At 53.7% G+C, this 19385-nt stretch overlaps 2 protein-coding genes across 2 annotated transcripts in view; one reads left to right on the plus strand and one right to left on the minus strand.

Annotated features, from left to right (window-relative positions):
- The window catches only part of CARM1 (coactivator-associated arginine methyltransferase 1), a 74265-nt gene extending 58052 nt beyond the window's left edge, over positions 1-16213 (plus strand). Inside the window, exons 8-22 of the mRNA XM_006898848.1 lie at positions 517-642; positions 2027-2133; positions 3087-3191; positions 5936-6046; positions 7197-7374; positions 9866-9956; positions 10104-10185; positions 14186-14271; positions 14412-14501; positions 14811-14948; positions 15042-15131; positions 15218-15330; positions 15483-15560; positions 15834-15902; positions 16071-16213. Coding sequence (XP_006898910.1) covers positions 517-642; positions 2027-2133; positions 3087-3191; positions 5936-6046; positions 7197-7374; positions 9866-9956; positions 10104-10185; positions 14186-14271; positions 14412-14501; positions 14811-14948; positions 15042-15131; positions 15218-15330; positions 15483-15560; positions 15834-15902; positions 16071-16213 — 1607 coding nt within the window. The remainder of the gene's footprint in view (positions 1-516; positions 643-2026; positions 2134-3086; positions 3192-5935; positions 6047-7196; positions 7375-9865; positions 9957-10103; positions 10186-14185; positions 14272-14411; positions 14502-14810; positions 14949-15041; positions 15132-15217; positions 15331-15482; positions 15561-15833; positions 15903-16070) is intronic.
- Positions 16214-17568: 1355 nt separating this feature from the next.
- The window catches only part of YIPF2 (Yip1 domain family, member 2), a 5601-nt gene continuing 3784 nt past the window's right edge, over positions 17569-19385 (minus strand). Inside the window, exons 5-9 of the mRNA XM_006898849.1 lie at positions 18584-18700; positions 18330-18496; positions 18074-18256; positions 17673-17787; positions 17569-17579 (exon numbers count right to left, since the gene is read on the minus strand). Of these exons, the coding sequence (XP_006898911.1) occupies positions 17569-17579; positions 17673-17787; positions 18074-18256; positions 18330-18496; positions 18584-18700 (593 nt within the window). The remainder of the gene's footprint in view (positions 17580-17672; positions 17788-18073; positions 18257-18329; positions 18497-18583; positions 18701-19385) is intronic.

Consider the following 19385-nt stretch of genomic DNA (forward strand, 5'->3'; position numbering starts at 1 on the left):
CAAACACTACCCGTCCTGCACATCCTCACGGTTGCCTTGTCCTCGAGCCATTGTTACAGCCACAATGTCAGGTCATCTGATTGAGGGTCTTCCTCTGTTCCACTGAACCTCTAACAAGCATGATTCTTGCCCTGGGGACCACCTCCTCTTGCTAGAGCGTCTGAAGTATGTGAGGCGCAGGCTTGTTGGACGATTGATTGACTCTGAGCCGGGCCCTGCCAGGTTCCCTCACCCTTTTGATCTCCCCATGGTTACCTTTTCAGTCTGTGGTCTCCAGTGTTTGTTCCCCAGGGCCTGGCATCTGGATGTGTACTCCCTGAAGGAATATTCTGGTGGGGTACCTTGTGTGAGCACCTTCCCAGCCTCCAGGCTCGACCTGAGGACACGGCAGCCCAGCTTGTCCTCACCAGTTACGTTGAGGGTGGGCTGTGTGAGTTGCTAGCTGGACTCTGGAGGGATGGAGACGAGGCCACCCCGGAGCCCTGTGGCTGACGCCAGCCCTCTCTTCTCTCGCAGATGAAGACGTGTGTGTGTTCAAGTGCTCGGTGTCTCGAGAGACGGAGTGCAGCCGCGTGGGCAAGCAGTCCTTCATCATCACCCTGGGCTGCAACAGTGTCCTCATCCAGTTCGCCACACCCAACGGTACGCCCCGAGCGGAGGGTGGGGGGCCGTTGGTCCCCATGTTTTCATCAGTACTCTCGTCCCACTGCTTGGCCCAGGACGAGGAGACATACACACACACACACACACCCAAGTCCTGTCCTGATGGACACACACACACACCCGAGTCCTGTCCTGATGGACGGACACACACACCCGAGTCCTGTCCTGATGGACACACACACACACCCGAGTCCTGTCCTGATGGACGGACACACACACACACACACCCGAGTCCTGTCCTGATGGACACACACACCCGAGTCCTGTCCTGATGGACACACACACACACACACATCCTGTCCTGATGTCCTCAGGCCTCTGCAGAGTCTGCAGAGAAGTTGGGCTAAAGCTGGGACCACGGATGGGGGAGGGATGAGGCCTTAGAGGGAGGTAGTGGATTTATTCTGTGCATAGAGAGGCCTGCTGACATTTAGGGGGGCACTTGTGGACCCACAATGTGCCTGAAGTGGGTTGTGGAGAGCAGGTTCTGCCCTGCGGGTGAAGGTGGGTGCTAGCCTTGGAGGGGTCTGCAGGTGGGAAGGTGAGCCCAGGCTGTGCTCACGGACGATGGCACCCACCAGGAGTCAGTCTCCTGGGACTGACCAGTAGAGAAGGGGCATTGGAGAGCTCAGACACCCTTAGCTCTCCCGGGCATCATTCTCTGTCTCCCTCTCCTCTGGTCCCCATAGGGGTGTCTCCCAGGGACCTGCGTCAGACAGGCTGCTGCTTGGCTGGCCAGCTGGCCTTTGGAAAGGCACTGTTGCACCCACAGTCTGTTTTTTTTTTTTTTTGGTCAAAATACATAAAACAGACACATTGTTAAAAAAACTATGCTCAGAAGACACACCAGGGATGGCTGTGAACAGTGGGTGATGTAAATCCTTCAGTCTTTTTATGGTCTTCAAAAATTGCAATTTATGTTTCTTAAATATTGCATTAATACTGTTCACCCTTTTTACTTGGTACAATATTGGAGTCATCACTTTGCTACTAAATGGATTCTTTCAAAGGCCTTGGACCCTACTTTCAGTTGCTTGGGGGGGTGCACAGAGCCTGGGTACATGGCAGGTGTACTGCTGAGACTTTGGTCTGTCTGCTCTTCAGTGAGCATGCAGGAGCAGGGCCTCAGCCTTTGCTGGGTGCCAGTTACCAATTAGTGGACTTGATTATCTATCTTTTTCTTTAAACTGAAACCCTGCTTTTGGACAGAAGTAATCCCTGAGCCCTGGTACACTCCCCAGAGCAAAGCCAGGAGATCTAACCAGATATGAAGGCCCCTGGCCCACTTGAGCCCCAGGATGGCAACTTGCCAGCCATCTGGGGCAGGTGGTTGGCCCCTCAGTGATCTAGCACCCCCTTCCAGATTTCTGTTCCTTCTACAACATCCTGAAAACCTGCCGAGGCCACACCCTGGAACGGTCCGTATTCAGCGAGCGCACGGAGGAGTCCTCTGCTGTGCAGTACTTCCAGGTGGGTGCGGTGTCCACCTGCGTCAGACCTCCTCACTTAACCCAGTCCTCCAGCCTGCAGGGGCCAGGTGCACCATGACACCTCAGCATAGGGCAGGCCAGCATAGGGCAGGCCAGCCTGAGCCTCATCCTGGCTCTGCGCATTCCTAGCTGTGTAACCTTGGGCAGGTCTACACTGCTGGGCCTGTTTCTTCATCTGTGAAAAGGAGGAGTGAGTGTCTGCCTAGAGGGTTGCAGAAGGATTTGATTGTAGAGGAAGCTCAAGGTCACAGGCATTTGAATGATCGCGATAGAGCAGTTGCCGTTTATTGACCACTAGTGCATACCAGGGACTGGTCTCAGCACTCTTATATGTACAGACCAGAACCCTTGAATTCTCCCCACAGCCCTAGGAGGTAAGTACTATTATTTTCCCCATTTTACAGATGGGAAAGCTGAGGCTCAGAGAGGTTAAATGATTTGCTCTAACACAGCTATTATTCACATGAGCCAAGATGGGAAGCCAGGTCTGCCTGATGACAAGGCCTGTGCCCTGCTCAGGTGCCACACTGCCTCCTGACCGCCTTTTGTCTTACAAGAGAGACACTGCATCTCACTTGCCTGGCATTCTTAAGTTCTGGGGTTCTCTTTAGCTGCTCTTCCTCATGAGATCCCTAGGATGGGACAGATGGCCCCTTATGCCAGAATCACCCCAGGGGCTGATCTGTGTTCTACTGGGTGGTATTCTGGTTTAGGCAGCCTATGGTTGAGCCTGTCTAGGAACAGTGACTGGATGATGGCAATGAACCTCCTGAGAGCTGCCCTCCAGCTCCCTGTGCCCATCCTGAGAGGTCAGGAGGTGCCCACAGAGGGCTTACAGCCTCCCAGCGGTCTCCCTGCCATGGGACCCTTAGGACTTTGGCCTTCATGTCCTGTAGCGTGCCCTGCTGCCATTAGTGTGTCTCTCTGTTCCAGTTTTATGGCTACCTGTCACAGCAGCAGAACATGATGCAGGACTACGTGCGGACAGGCACCTACCAGCGAGCGATTCTGCAGAACCACACTGACTTCAAGGACAAGGTGAGCACTGAGCCTAGCATGGCCACGTGAGGAGAGAGGCCCCAGCCTGGGCTGCCAAGGCTGAGGACCAGCTGGCCTGGGTGTGCCCGCGAGGCTTAGTGGGGCCACCTGCCCCCTTTTCTGTCCAGTCACAGGCTTTGTGTGCCCCTTCCTTCAGTACCCACCCCCTTCTCAGTTGCCTCTGCTTTTGTTTTCTTTGATCATTGATATTATCTTTATTTTTTTTGTTTACAAAAATCACATCTAGGCAAGCTCTGGTGGCCTAGTGGCAAGAAACTGCACTGCAATTTCAGAAGGGCATGGTTGGAATCCACTAGGTGCTGTGCTGGAGAAGGAGAGACAGTCTCCTCCTGTACCAGTCAGATCCAATTTGACGGTACACACATAAAAAATAATAAAATAAAATAAATTTTAAAAAATCACATCTACTCATTGTAAAAACTCAAAGATCACAGTGTTTATAGTGTAGGCATGAGATCCTCTAGCATTTCCATCCAAAACAGCCCCTCCACATACCAGAGCTTTTCTGCATTTTCCCATGCACATCCACATCCCAACACGTGGTCTAGGACTATTTTATATGTGTGTCTAAGCACACACCCCTACAGACATCATAAATACATATTTTAATAAAACAAGATGATCTCAAGCATTTCTTGCCTGCAGAACACCTTTTTCCCACCCATGGTTTGGCTCAGACATTGTTCACGTGAGGACCCAGCACGCTGTTGTACTGTCTGTTGTCATTAGGGGCTGTCGAGTCGAGTACGTCTGACTCGAACAACAGCTGTAAACCCTGTCCTATCCTGTCATCTTGTACTTATCACGTCTGGCACCCTAGAGCCACCGTGTCAGTCTTTCTTTTTGAGGGTCTTCCTCTCTTTGCTGACCTTTCCAACCATGATGTCACTTTCCAATGAGCAGCCTCTCCTAGCAACATGCTTTATCGTATGGTGTAGGGAAATTGGACGTGCTGACTTCTGTAATGTCTTCATTCTGTTTAACATTAGCAAGTAGCGTATGTTATTGATTGCTGTTGAGCCGGCTCCAGCTCACGACGGCCCTTCTCTGCATGAAATAAGCAGTGGTGCCCGCTCCATTGTTGTGGTTGCTGTGCAGGGCCTCCGCGGGGGGCTCGTCTCCCAGTCTCGTACCCGACACCATCCTGCTGCGATATGTAGGATTTTCATGGGCTGACTTTTGGAATTCGGTCATCAGGCTTTTTTCTTCCTAGTCTTGTCTCAGTCCAGAAACTGCTGAAACGTGTCCACTAATGGTGACCCTGCTTGTAGTTGAATTAACTGGTGGCATAACAGCACATAAGCCATCACAGTGTGACACACTTATGGATGGGTGTGGAAGTAGTGTAGGTTTGTTACTAGAAAGTGAAGCAGCAGTACGTGGTGCATGTGTAAAGGTGAAAGCTTGGTCTTCACATGCTCTTTCATACAGTTTTGTTTTTAACCAAAGTGGAGCTTGGGTTTTCCTTGGACATTATCGTGGGTCCTTGTGAACTTGCTGTGGCATTCTACTCCCAGCAGTGTGAAAAGCCCTTCTTCAGGACATGGTTCCTGCGGCTGGGAAGGCGTTCTGGCAAGTGACATGGTTGTGTGCCATGTGATCTTCCCTCCTGGCCCCAGCTTTCTTCCTATCCACTCCTAGTGTAGGCTGAGGGCCCAGGCGGTGTCTGCTTCTGCAGGAACATCCCTTCGGGTCTCCCAGGACAGAGGCCCATGTTCTGGTTCAGCTAGAGCTCTGGGAGATGTCCCAGGGCATTTTATACCCAGAGCATTCCTTTGGCACACTTGTGCTCATCACGTGCTGTGCCCGTCATTGCCTCTGCCGCATTCATGCTGGAAGCGCTAGTCTTGCTGCATGAGTAATCATCACAGAAACCCAGAACCTGAACCATTCCTCCACACACTGGCCTGGGCTGTTTGAAGACAGCCAGGGAGCCCAGCTGCCACTGAGCTTGAGCCTACTCAACCTCTGGCTGCTTTCCAGGCAGGGGACCTACCACCAGCGCTCCAGCGCCCTTTCCTTCATGAGGGCTGCAGAGCGGTACCTCACCACTGCACACCCCTCACCCTGGATGACCCAGCAGCCTGGGGCTGCAGGAGGGGGGTCCAGTGAGCACTGGAAGGTTCCTCCCAGGGTGCTGAGCCCCAGCAGAGCATGGCTTCAGAAGCTACTCCTCTTGTCCACTGTGTGGGCCTGGTCTGCCCACCCTGAGCCTCAGTGGTCATTCTGCAGGTACCCCTTGACAGCAAGGTGTTCTCACTTGAGCTGCTGGGTGTCATGTGAGGCCAAGGGCTCAGGCTCAGCAGTGGGCCAGGCTTGGGCTCCATCCTCACTGAGGAAACCTCCTGTCTGTTATCGACTTATCCACAGTCCCTTCTTTCCCCCTACCACCCGCACTGACCCCTGAATCCAGCGGGATCATAGCTCACATAGCTTAGACATTGCCTGAGCCATGGCTTGATCTTACTGCTTTCTTTCTTGATTTTCCAAGAACCTGGGGAGAGCAGACATGGAGAGGAAAGGCAGAGGAGGCCGGGCTGTAACCCTACTCAACAACTCTGAGTGAGGGATACCACTTCCCTGCGCTGGGTAGGAGGCGTATTGTTAAGTGGTCCAGCCATGCACCGAGAGCACTCTGGACACAGCCTAGCTGGAGCAAACCTGGCTAACCTGGTGCCCTGGTTCACTGTCACCTCACTAGTGCCTTCTCACCACCCCCCTAGATCGTTCTTGATGTTGGCTGTGGCTCTGGGATCCTGTCGTTTTTCGCTGCTCAAGCTGGAGCAAGGAAGATCTACGCAGTGGAGGCCAGCACCATGGCCCAGCATGCGGAGGTCAGTGTCTGCTTGGAACCATACTCTAGCCTCGGCCTGAAGGTGAGACAGGCCGAGAGTGGCCCTACCAGGCACCTCAAGAACCTGGCTCCTTCAGAGAAGGCCTGGAGTTTCAGGAGGCCTGAGCCCCGAGTCTAGGAAGCCTACGATAACTCCAGCTCTCGCCTTTGTCCCAAACCAGAGTAGTTGTGGAGGGAGTGGCTTACTGGGCTGCCACCTGCGTAACTGCCCTAGGTGACCACTGGGCTATTTGAGGTCTTTAGAGGATGGTCAGCCTCCTGCTAAAGGGAGTGGTGGGCTGCTGTGTGGTTACTTGGCAATGTGAATAGTCTAGGGTAAGCAGCTACACCTCCGTAGGCCCCACTGCTCACATCTGTGCAGCTGGGACTACAGGATTTCTTGAGATCTCGTTGAATTATGTTGTGGGGGTTTTTTTCCCTTCCACTTAATCCTTCACTTACAAGGTTGCAAACACTTCCCTCCTATCTTCCTGACTCCTAACTAGTGAGACCCCTCAGTAGAGGGAGACGGAGAGAAATCTAGAGCTAGAGTATAAATTTTCCAGTGAACATAATGCCTCTCGCCACCCCATCCCCGTCACTCACAGAGATGGGAGCATTCTCTTATTTCTCACTAGCCGTGCTCTTACAATGCATCCTGGGACTGTTCTCAGTCATTATGTAAAGACCTTATTGTTTATTTTGATGGTTTGGATGCATGTTGTTTGTGTATGTAGCCACTTCCTGTTGACCGCCGGTTAGCCTGTCACCCAATTCATTCCATTCTACACTGACCCTTCACTGTGTGTCACCTTTCTCATGCGGCCTAGGGGTAAATCCCCAGCTCAGCACCCTGGGATTGACTAGCTCTTGAGAAGTGTACTTCATCCTGGGTTGTAGATAAATCAGGTCAGGGGCTAAAGCAGGGGTGACCTTAGGCCAGGGTCTTTGTGGTTCTTGCTAGTCATGGCTCTGGATCAAAAAGGAGGCATCTTACAAGAAGGGGCTAGAGTGGGCTTAGTTGTCTGAGTGTGGATAGAGGCCGTCCTTGGACAGGAGAGGAGTGTTGGATTGGGGTCTCGCAAAGACACTGTGGAGAATAGGTACAAGGATCTCTCCGTGACCCCGCTGGCTTGCATGCCCGCCCACAGGTCTTGGTGAAGAGTAACAACCTCACAGACCGCATCGTGGTCATCCCAGGGAAGGTGGAGGAGGTCTCACTGCCCGAACAGGTGGACATCATCATCTCAGAGCCCATGGGCTACATGCTCTTCAACGAGCGCATGCTGGAGAGCTATCTCCACGCCAAGAAGTACCTGAAGCCCAGTGGTGAGTGTCCCAGGACTGCAGAGGGAGGGCAGGGCCGGACTGCAGCCAGTGACAGCAGTGTGAGTTCTGGGGGCTCTCTGGACCTCAGGGTCAGGGGTGTACCACCACCAGCATGTTTAGGGTTCAGCTCTTTGTGTGCTTTTCCCCCAGTGAGGAAGGGGAAGCGGTAGGCCTTCACCTAAGCCTGGCTGATCCCAGCTACTGTGAATTCAGGAGCCCTAGGTGCCAAACATACCAGACATGCATGTGCCTACTCCCCCAGCCTTCTGCAGGGCCCTCAAGCCCAGAGACTCGGGCATAGAGCTGCCGTGGCACCTAGTGGCTGAGGGACTTGGTTGTTGACATGTTATCATGTCCCGGGCAGGCAGTTTCTCTGAAGAGCTAACCTGTCTTCTTCACTCTTTTAATGTGAACCTTTCCCTTACCTGGGGGAAAGGGAGAGTTGTCAGGAGGCTCTGCACGAGCACATGTGAGTGCGTGAGTGTGAGATCTTGAAAGGCGGCAGTTTGTATTTGTGAGTGAGACAGGAGGGAGGGAAAGAGCTGTGAGGAGACTGTGTCTATATGACAGAGGTGGTTTGTATGTGTAGATACAGGAAGGAGATTGTGTGTATGTGTATATATTAGGGGAGGCTGTGTGTATGTGTAGATATGGGGATAGAGCTTTGTACTTGAGTATACATGGGGGATGTACTTGTGTCCGTAGGGGGGTGGTTGTGTGTTTGGGGGAGCTTATGCGTGTGTGTGTGTGTGTGTGTGTGTGTGTGTGTGTGTGTCTTTGGGGGAGTCTGTGTGTGTTTCAGGGAGTCTGTGTGTGTTTGGGGCAGTGTGTGTGGGGGGGAAGCCTGTGTCTTTGGGGGAGTCTGTGTGTGTTTGGGGCAGTGTGTGGGGTGGAAGCCTGTGTCTTTGAGGGAGTCTGTGTGTTTCAGGGAGTCTGTGTGTTTGGGGCAGTGTGTGTGTGTCTTTGGGGGAGCCTGTGTGTATGTGTATATGTGGGGGTGGAGCTGTATACCTGTGTGTGTATGGAGGGGGTTGTGTACGTAGATGTGCACGTGAGCAAGCGCTTTGCTCGGCTTTGGATGAGTAGCGGCTGGTAGTTGCCCAGGCTGTCCATCTGCCACCTCCTGTTCATGTCATCGTGCTGCCTGTGCACACGTCTGGATGTGGGCTGCTTCTGAGTCACCGGATAACTGACGTCTGCCCGTCTGTGTCACTTGTCAGCTTTGTGCAGCCCTAAACATCTGGCAGTCTTTGTCACAGTGTGCTCAGGTCTGGGGGTGTGAGTTTTCATGTGTAGGTAAAGGTATATGACTGTACATGAACATGGCATGTAATGTGATAGCAGGAAGGAGGCCTCATAGCAGCTGAGTGACTGTTCCGATCCTGTGCCTTCGTGAGGTCCACTGGGGAGGGGCTGCCATTCCTTTGCAGCTGAGCCTATGACCTGGGTGGGAGCAGGAATGAGGCTGCTTTTGGTTTGTCCCTGTCACCTCTGGCTCCTTTCATGGGTTGAGACCTGGGGCCAGCCACTGGCCCTGCCCCTGTCAGCCTGGACAGAACGGGACTGCAGTCCAGCTCAGAAAGCTCTTTGGATTACTTTTGGCTGCATACCTCCTAGCCAGCAGGAGCCCTGAGATGCACTCAGGCCAGGGCACTTTCCCCATGACGCCCCCAGGCGTCCAGCAGGCTCTCCCTTCAGTGAAGGGGGCCCACAGAGTGCCCTTTGAGCCAGAGGTGAGTGTTTCTAGCCTCTGGTGCAGTCTGAGTGGGGCAGTGTTGTTGGGCATCTCAGGTCCTCTTACAGAGAACGATAAAGGAACCCCTATCTGGAAGCCAGGTGACCTGGGGTTTCTCCAGAACCCTGAGCCCTGCTTCTCTCAGCTACTGGTCCTGACTCTTAGTATGTCTACTTATTGAGCCAAACAACAGAGGTTCCTGGTCCCCTCTGTCCTCCTTTCAGTTCATGAGCCAGACCATGCTGGCTGAAGGGCCCACCCTGCCAGCCTGGTATCTGTGCCAGTGCCCCGGGCTGTCCTTGTGGGTGCAATCTGCCGACCCTAATCAGAGTTACTGGCCTCCATTATGGTCTCTAGACATAAACTGGCCACAGCTAGTCTGGTGCCCATGCTTGTTCTGTTTGGAGAAGCTTTGCTCTGCTTTCCCTGGCTTCGTGTCCATGGGCCACTACCATCTGATACATGTGGCCTCGTCCTGGGACATCTTTGATTGTTTGTAGCTTCTAGAAGGTCCCTTCCTGTCCCCAGCCCTGGTAATCGGACATACTGAGAGGTCTGCTGCCTCTCAGGATTGCCCTCTAGAGCCACGAGTCCCACATACCCAGCGCTAAGGTGTCCTCTGCCAGAGTGGGCTCTCAGTACCTCTGTATTAAACACATGAAGGGCTGGGAAGGCCCAGGGCCCTTAGAGGCTATGCCAGGCCCTACAAGGTGTCTCACCCTGATACCAGCACTCCCTTCTGTCCTCGACTCCCAGGAAACATGTTCCCCACCATTGGTGATGTCCACCTCGCTCCCTTCACGGATGAGCAGCTCTACATGGAGCAGTTCACCAAGGCCAACTTCTGGTGAGTCCCCACGTGTCCTCGGGCCTCCCTTCTCTCTGACCGGGATCTGAAAGGCTTGGCTGGGAGAGGACTAGCTGGGAGGGAGAGCAGGGCCAGCCTACCTCACTCTCCTGCTGCTGCTGACCTCACTGTGGGGGCTTCCTGCAGGTACCAGCCATCCTTCCACGGAGTGGACCTGTCAGCCCTCCGAGGTGCCGCTGTGGACGAGTATTTCCGGCAGCCTGTGGTGGTGAGTGGGGCACCAGCGGGCACTGTGACATTTGGGCATGGCCCATCTCTGGGGTGATGGATCACAGGCTCATTCACTTGTCGGGCCTCAGCCAGGCTCTGTTGCTCTAAGGGAGCTCCTGCCTGTCTCAGAGCCTTTGTTTCTGCACTGCACAGAACACTCTGGCAGATGCGTGTGAGAGCAAAGAGGCCCTTAAGACGAGGAGCACTCAGCACAGCCACCACGCAGTACTTGTGGGTTGTTAATCAGATGCATTGACTCCCAGTGAGGTGATTTTCTTGGTTGAGCCCATCATACAAAATCAAGGAAACAGAAAAGTGAAAAGCTTCCCGACTCTCTGGTCCCTGCAGGCAAATAGTACTTCCCTGTTCTTTTCCCAGAAATTGTTTACCCAAACACGCACGTACAAACTCTTGCCTGTTTTTTCAAAGTACAGCATAACCAATGCTGTCTTAATGTCTCCCTTGAATTGTTTTGAATGTGGCTCTATAACTGATAGGTGTTCTCTCATAGTTGACACTCTGTGTGCACTTGAGAAAATGTATACTCATTAGTTGAATGCAGTTTGTGTTAATGTCTGCTAGGCTACTTTTATTAATCATGTTGTAAAATCTCTTATCTATGCTGGTTGTTTCCTCTGCTTTCCTATGTTGATGATTATGTATTATTCCAATTAGAGCTGACAGTTTTTGCTTTATTATTTTTATTGATTTTAATGAATTTACAGAAAGATTGGGTTTTCGTCCATTCATTGATGCACATTTTCCTCCCCCCATTCACTGCAGAGCTGTCAGATGACTAACGCCTAATCATACACTCCTGTCAGACAGTCCTGTCCCTCAGCTGCTCCAGTGCAGTGCGCATTATCTAGCCGCTCTTCCTATTCTCCCCTCCACCCTCCTTTGTATATTTTAACTCTTTATTAGGTGTTTATAGGTGTGTGGTTACTACTCGTTCCTAGTGGAGTCCTGTCTTTTTGTATAGGATTAGTTCAGCTCATGACCCGTCAGGACATAGTGAAAATGCTAAAGTCTTGTTCACAATCTGTGTGAAGTGTATATTTTTCCATCTTTATACTTTCTGCCTTTTTTTGTGTCTCGTTTATAAGCAGTATATATAATTTTATAATGAGACATTTTTTGTCTTTCAATTTGAAACTTAGATTGTTAACATTGAATTGCATTACTTGTGTTTTTTTGTTTGTTTTTTTTTATTACTTGTGTTTTTAAATCCATCATTTTCCTGTTTTTCTGTTGATCTCATTGCTCTTTGCTTCATCTGGCTTAATAAGAGATGTCAGGCATTCTCTTTCCCCTTTCTTGGTGTCCTGTGCTGTTCGAAGCGGGCTTGGGACCACTTCTGCAAACACTGCCCCTGCCTCATCGTCTTAGGACTCCACGCAGGTGACATCAGACTCTTGGGCTTTTTTACCATCCCTCAGATGAACTCATTTCTGAATTTTCCATCTTTTTTCCTTTTGTGGCTTCATTTACATATTTTCTACCAAAGTCTTTGAATTTGTGAATCTCTTTTCAATGTGTAATCTATTTTTCTACTTTTTTTTTTTTATTTTTGCTTTTTTAAGTTTTCTTACAAAGTCTAGAATTCAATTTTCAGGGCTGCCAGGGTGACCATACTTTTGGAGGCTCTGCCAATCTCTTCATCAGGCCAGTAATCTGGTCTTTTTTATGATTGTGAGTTTTGTTTTCCCCTCGTTTATTAGGATGCTCTATTTTGACTTCTTTCAGCGTGGTCCACAGTGGTGGCTGGGCACCATCTAGTTAGCTTGTCTGGGCTCAGGATCATGGAGGTCACCATTGTTGAGGTTCATTAGTCCTGCGAACTGTTGCCCATGAGTCCTTCATTTCCTTCACTCATCATTCTTCACAATTGTTAAGGTTTTTCGAACATGATTAATGGTCTCCGATTACGTCACTGGCTGAGTGGTCAGTGTGCTCTTGGGTTTAGGTTCACCACGGGGCCTGGTCTCTGGGCTGGCCTGGCCATTGGCTGTTAGAATGAAAACATACAGAGGCTCAGGAGGATATTTTTCATCCCAAAGAGGATTTCCTTTTCTTTGGGCAGGAAATTTGAGCTGGGCAGACACATCCCGTTGGTTCTTGGGTATTTGACCTTTTGGCACTGGTCCTGTCTCCTGGTCTGCGAAGGGTAGTGTTCACAGACACACTCTTAAAAAGTGAGGATCTGGGGAGCTCTGGTGGCCTAGTGGCAAGAAGCTGTACTGCAATCCCAGAGGTGCGCGGTTCAAATCCACCAGATGCTCTGCCGGAGAAGGAGGGAAAATGTCCCTCCTGTACCAGTCAGATCTGATTTGATGGTACACGCACAATAAGTTAAAAAAAAAAGTGAGGATCTGAAAGCTTTGATGTGTCTTACACCTATTAATAAATTATTGTTAGCTATTGATATGAAAATCTAAAGTCAAGAAATTGAAAAGAACATACTTACTAATTCATGTGGAAATAACGTGGACCTCGTGGCACCGTTTGTAGGGAGATGCCCTGCTAACCCCAGGAGCAGAGAGCCTCTGTAGTTTGAGTCACCAGTGGTTCCAGGGGAGAAAGCTGGAGAGTGGTACAGAGCCTCTGAAATCTCACTGAGGGGCAGCTACGGGTTGATTCCACTGAATCAAACAATAGACAGCAATGAGTTTATTACATAAATAGCAGTTTAGAAATGAAAAATATTCCAGAAGTATTTTCCAGCACAAATACTGGCCCTTGTTTTACCACTTGCAAACCCCTTTGTTTGGCTTAGTGGGAGGGACACAGTTCATTCTCCTAACTGCTTCTATGTTCAGTTTGTTGTGGTATCACAGGTGAGAGAGAGAATAAAAAGGACAAGCAGAGTCTTCGTATATGGAAATAAACTCGCTCCATGTTGAGGCCCATTGCGTTAGGGTGGCCGTCTGTGCTCTCGGTGCTTCTGGGTGGCCTCCAGAGCCACTCTTCCCTGCCCCGGGCCCAACAAGGTTCTGTTAAGTAAATAGTATGTGCCTTTTACAGTTTGTGGAAACCAAGTAACCCGCATTAAAATGTCTGCATGGCACGCACGTTGTGTGTCCGTAGTATTTCTGTGGGCTCCATCAGTGGTTTGAACATTGAACACTGTTGAACTTTTCCCTAATTTTGTCTCTTAGAAGTGGTTTCTGCATGGTGTCTCAGTAGCTCAGAACTGGCAGATGGCTCGGAGGGAGAGTCTGTGCAGGACGGCCAGCTCATTCTCTGCATTTCCCTTCAGTCAGCATTGTGGCCTCTAGTCCTGGTGGCCTCTCATCCTTTGCTCCCACTTTCTCTCATCCACCTGGAGGCTGCTAAAAGGCGCACTCTCCATCCAGCCCATATGCCTGTATGCAAATAGGTGAACACCCCGAAGACACATAGCATGAACAAAAGCTCCCCTCGGTGCATTTCCCATCTCTGGGGTCTCAGCCCCCCAAATCCTGGTTGCTGTGGTTGCTCTTTAGTGCTTTCAAACCCTGTTTTTCCCTTTGCATTTAATTCTGCTTGTGTGGTTATTGGCAGGAGCCTCAGACTGAGACAGGGAGACAGGATCTCCATCGCGGCTGAGTGGGCGGCAGCACACAAGCTACTTTTTCACAAAGCATTTTATCTTGGGCGCTCTCTCCTTATCGGCTCAGAAAGGGCCTCTTCATCCCTCTTGCTGTTTACATAGTCTTCTGAGGATGAGCCGTCACTGGCTTAATTAGATGGTTTTCAGGCATCACTGCTTCATACAGTCCTTATGTGTAGGTCTGCCATATGGCCAGAACACAGATCTGGAACACTGGCCATATTGAGAGCTGAGCTGCACCAGTCCCTCCTCCAGCCGCAGGCCTGAGAAAGGCAGGCTGACTTTTGCCAGATGTCCCTGAAGCTATGGCCAGACGAGGCACAGAGCTTTCTCTGAGAAGGGCCAGGGTCTCCCCTCCATGCTGGCCCTGTGCTTGCAGTATGGTCTTAACTGTGATCTCTTCCAGGACACCTTTGACATCCGGATCCTGATGGCCAAGTCTGTCAAGTACACAGTGAACTTCTTAGAAGCCAAAGAAGGAGATTTGCACAGGTGTGCCCTGCCCCCCGCTGCCAGGCCTGGCGCACCCCACCTGTCGGCTGGTGTCCTACTCTGCCCTGGCCACCCCTCCTTCTCTCCCAGCAGCGCAGCGAGTTTGACTTCCTCTGCAACCACCACCTTTTGCCTTCCAGGATAGAAATCCCATTCAAGTTCCACATGCTGCATTCAGGGCTGGTTCACGGTCTGGCTTTCTGGTTTGACGTTGCTTTCATCGGCTCCATGTGAGTGCAACCAAGCAGACCCCTGGGCCTGAGGGTAGCACTGAGCTGGGGTCTGGGAGGCACGGCCTGGCTCCTCTGGGATCCTCTTTTACAAAGGGCAGTATGAGCAATGGGAATGGGGTGGGGGGTGTCATGTATGTCTGTCCTGTACCACTCCGTCATGGGACCTTGTCTCTGTGTGTGTCCTCACTGTGTGTCCTGTGTGAGGGTGCATGCGCACCATGGGTGTTCACATCAGGGATTGTGCAGGGCAGTGGTCCGAGTGGTGGCCTTGGGCCAGTCAAGCACGCGTCTCTCCCTTCCTGGCAGCATGACCGTGTGGTTGTCCACGGCCCCGACGGAGCCTCTGACCCACTGGTACCAGGTCCGGTGCCTGTTCCAGTCACCACTCTTCGCCAAGGCCGGGGACACGCTCTCAGGGACATGTCTGCTTATTGCCAATAAAAGGTACAGCTGGCACCTGGGGCTCCCCACCCCATCTGGCCGGGCAGGTCCTGGGGCCGAGCCAGCGCTCACACCTCCCCTTCCGAAACTTCGCAGACAGAGCTATGACATCAGTATTGTGGCCCAGGTAGACCAGACAGGCTCCAAATCCAGTAACCTCCTGGACCTGAAAAACCCCTTCTTCAGGTAGGACAGGCCGTCGGCCTGCATGGGGGGCTCCTCCTGGTCCTGCGGCCCCCTCGACCCTGCCTATGGGTCCGTCTCTGGCACAGATACACAGGCACGACACCCTCACCTCCACCCGGCTCCCACTACACGTCTCCCTCAGAGAACATGTGGAACACAGGCAGCACCTACAACCTCAGCAGCGGGATGGCTGTGGCTGGTGAGTCAGACCTGCCTACCTGCCACACGGGAGTGGGGGGCACTACCTACTGCCCCTGCTACTGGTGCTCTGCCTCTGGTGGCAGCCCAGGCCCTCCTGCCCCGCAGCCTCTGAGCTGGCCCTGACCACGACCTCTCCCTCTCTGGGCACAGGGATGCCGACTGCCTATGACCTGAGCAGTGTTATCGCGGGGGGCTCCAGCGTGGGCCACAACAATCTGATTCCTTTAGGTGAGTGTGCCTGCCCCAGGGTCAGTGGGAGCACAGGGTGGGGCCTGGGAAAGGGCTGGGGCCCTGCCCCCCTTGGCTTTTGCTTGGTCTTTTCCTTTTCTGGGGGGCTCGTGGCTGAGGCCCCATTCTATCTGCTCTGCCACCTCTGTGCCTGCCCTCCCCACACCCCTGGTGTGCAAGCGCAGGGAGCGGAGCGCGGAGGCTGGTGGCGCAGGCCAGGGGAGGCTGGGGGCGGTGACCTGTCTCCCTTCCCTCCTCCCTCTCGCTGCGCAGCCAACACGGGGATTGTCAATCACACCCACTCCCGGATGGGCTCCATAATGAGCACGGGGATTGTCCAAGGTAACGGTGGGGCGGAGCGGGCTCCAGTGGGTGGGCAGCCAGCATGTGAGTGTGTCGTCCTGCGGGCCACCTGCCTGCCCTCTCGCCTGCTCTCTCTCTGGCTCTGGGGGGTTCCAGGTGGGCGAGAGGGCAGGGCTGTCCCTTCAGTGCCGATGCCTCATCCCATAGGCTCCTCGGGTGCCCAAGGCAGCAGTGGAGGGGGCTCAAGTGCCCACTACGCAGTCAACAGCCAGTTTACCATGGGTGGCCCTGCCATCTCGATGGCCTCGCCCATGTCCATCCCCACCAACACCATGCACTACGGGAGCTAGGCCCCTCAGGCATCACGTCAGGAACGGACTGACAGCACCAGGAAACCAAATGAAGCGCCGGCCGGCCCGCCCCGCACTGGCCGGCCCACCTGGACTGGAGAAGGCCGACCCGTCACAGCCCTCTTTGCTATGGGAACTCGGACACTTTTTTACACGATGTTGCCGCCCCCGTCCCCAAACTCCACAACCTGGCCCTGAGTGTGTGTCGCTGCCATATTTTACACCAGATCATGTTGCGGGAGCCCTGGGCCCCCTCTGCCCTCCCACCCTGACCCGGGTTTGACATCTGTAAGAGGCATGTTGAGATCTGGAGCGCATCGAGAAGGGGGCTGCTGCCCTGCCCGGCCGGCCCTCAGCCCCCTCCTCTCGCCTGTGTCTAGTGGGGAGGCTGCCCCCTTGACAGGCCTCTTTTCCAGCCACCAGGCCTTGGTCACAACGGGCGTGACATGCTGCTTTTTTTTTTTTTTTTAATTTTATTTTTTTACAAAAAGAACCAGTGTCAATCCACAGACCCTCCGACAACCCAAGCCGGCCGGGCTGAGCCAGCAACCCTTTCCTCAGACTCAGACCCAGCAGTGGGGGTGGCCTGGCTGTCTTCAGGGGCGGGAGCAAGCCAGACCTCTGGGTACCCACAACCCCCCCCACCAAAGGGTTCACCTCACACTTGAATGTACAACCTAGCCCGGCTGTTGGGGAGGCCCTCCGTCCTTGGCCCCTGCCTCTTGCTGCTGTCCTGTCCCTGAGCCCCTGCAGGTCCCCTCTCCCTCCCACTTGAGCTAGAGCAGGTGACCCCCAGAGCCCAGCCTGGAGGCTGTGGGGCTGTCCCGACACCTCCTGGGTCTGTGGTGGGGGTACCCTTCCCCACAGCTGTCCTTAGGCCTGTGTGCCCCTCCTTGTAGATGCTCCAGTCCCTCCACGTATTATGGCATCCTGAACCCGCCTCCCCTCTGGATGGGGAAGGGGCCTTGCAGGGACCTGTCCCCACTCCCGCCCCCAAAACAAAATAAACAAGGAAATGTATGTTTCAGCACAGGAAGTTTTCTTCTACTTCTGCTCCCCATTTTTCTAACACCCCAAGCTCATATGTGGGGGAGCTCAGAGTAGGTCCAAAGCCCTGGTGTGCACTTGAGAAAGGGAGGCAGCATCGCCCTGTGCAGTGCTGTCTGAGTGGCACTGGAAGCTCCCTGCTCGGCTGCTCACCCCCTCAACACACCTTTATATAAACTCTGAATCACCTTTGCATAGAAAATAAAAGTGTTTGCTTTGTAAGAAAAATCTGGAAAGTAGCAGAGTGATCTTGAGGTATCAAAGGCGGCTTAGTGACTGTGTGGGGGCAGGTCAGGCAGAGATGTCCCTTATGGTTTGCCTGAAAGAGAGGATCCAAGAAGCAGCCCTGTGACTTCCAGTCTAGGGGGTCCCTTAGCTGCACAGCCCGCCCCAGCCGGCAGCCACTGTGTACCTGCAGGGCCAGAGTTGGGCTGTGACAGGTTAGGTGGCTGCACTGTGAGGGGCGGTGCGAGTGTGGCTTGTGGCGGTGTCACGTGATCCAGAGGCAGCGGCTGGAAGAAGTACAACTGCACCAAGCCCCTGGGGTCAGTGTTGGAGCCACTACCCGGGGGCTCAGCTGTCAGCACCCGGGGGTGGGAGCTCTGCGGGACCACTGGTGCTGGGCAACCCAGGGCCAAGGCTTGGCTGTGACAACCTGTACCCTGCAGCCTGGGGGCTCTGCTGTGACCACCCGTACTGTGCAGCCTGGGGCTGATATTCCACTATGACTGCCTGTGTCGAGCAGTGTGTAGGGCCAGGGCCCAGCAGTGACCACCCATACCCTGGGCTGGGGCTCAGCTGTGACCATCGTACCTTGCAGCCCAGGGCCAGGAGAGCGTGGAGCAGCACCACCGTGGACAGGAGTGCAGCGGCAGCAGGCCTAGTATCTTCCCGGACAACAGGCCAGAGGGTGAACACCAGGCCGGCAGCTGACAGGGCCAGGGCCAGCACCCCAAAGAGCCACTGCAGCCACGGGACAGGGATGAGCCACAGGACCTGGGGTGACAAGGACCATCAGCTAGTGTAGTGTCTGCTGTGGGCCTGGCTTCCGACCCCCGGGCCCACTTACCACCGTGGGGATGAAGACAGACAGGGAGTAGCCATAGACGCACACCGTCTCCAGGAAGGAGTAGGGCCCCATGCGCTCCCGGACGCCCCTGCGCCACTGCAGGAAGCCCCACAGTGCCAGTGGAACCAGCCCCGCGTAGCAGTAGATGGTGACGCTTGCCACAGTCACTGGGGACAGAAGGAACCGCAGGCAGTGCCCCTGAGCCCTGTGGGCAACCCTAACCCAGCCTGCTGTGCCCTGCCAGTGTGGCTTACCCTTGTGGAACTGGGGGCTGTAGTGGATGGAGGGGTCCCTCCTCTGGGCCAGCACCAGAGTCAGGTTGCCAGTGATGGCCAGGACAAAGGCCAGTGTGGCGCAGATCCAGAAGGGGCCTGCAGGGGGGAGTGGGGTCAGGTGCAGTCCCAGAGCGTTTGGGACAGGGGGACGTGAGCCATCTTCTTGAGGGTGCAGGGATCCCAGCCTCTTCTTTCTTGTGGGGTCCCCAACTCCTTCATCTACCTGGTCACTGCTAACATCTTCATGGCTCAAATTTCTGCCCAATCATTGTCTACTCCCTTTCTAGAGGATCTTCCAGGACCCCACACTTGTCACATTAACAGGAAGCAACTTCTTTGCTGCCTCACCCAGCCCCCTGACTTCTGATGGGGAGTGAGCCTGGCACTCTGTTCTCTCTATTCACCCCCTGAGCGACTACACTTGTTGACAACTCTGGGCATCTTGAGCCTATGCCTCTGCCCTCAAAGGCAGGCTTGCACATCCACACATGGGGGGGGTCTCCCGGTCCACCTCGGGTCACATCCACACATGGGTGGCGTCTCCCGGTCCACCTCGGGTCACATCCACACATGGGGGGCGTCTCCCGGTCCACCTCGGGTCACATCCACACATGGGGGAGCGGGGCTCCTGGAACACCTCGTGTCACATCCATACATGGGGGGCGTCTCCCGGTCCACCTCAGGTCACATCCACACATGGGGGGTCCAGGTCCACCTCGGGTCACATCCACACATGGGGGGGGGTCCAGGTCCACCTCGGGTCACATCCACACATGGGGGG

The sequence above is a fragment of the Elephantulus edwardii genome, unplaced genomic scaffold, assembly GCF_000299155.1.
Source record: "Elephantulus edwardii isolate Elephantulus edwardi_28Jun2011 unplaced genomic scaffold, EleEdw1.0 scaffold00237, whole genome shotgun sequence".
Lineage (NCBI taxonomy): Eukaryota > Metazoa > Chordata > Mammalia > Macroscelidea > Macroscelididae > Elephantulus > Elephantulus edwardii.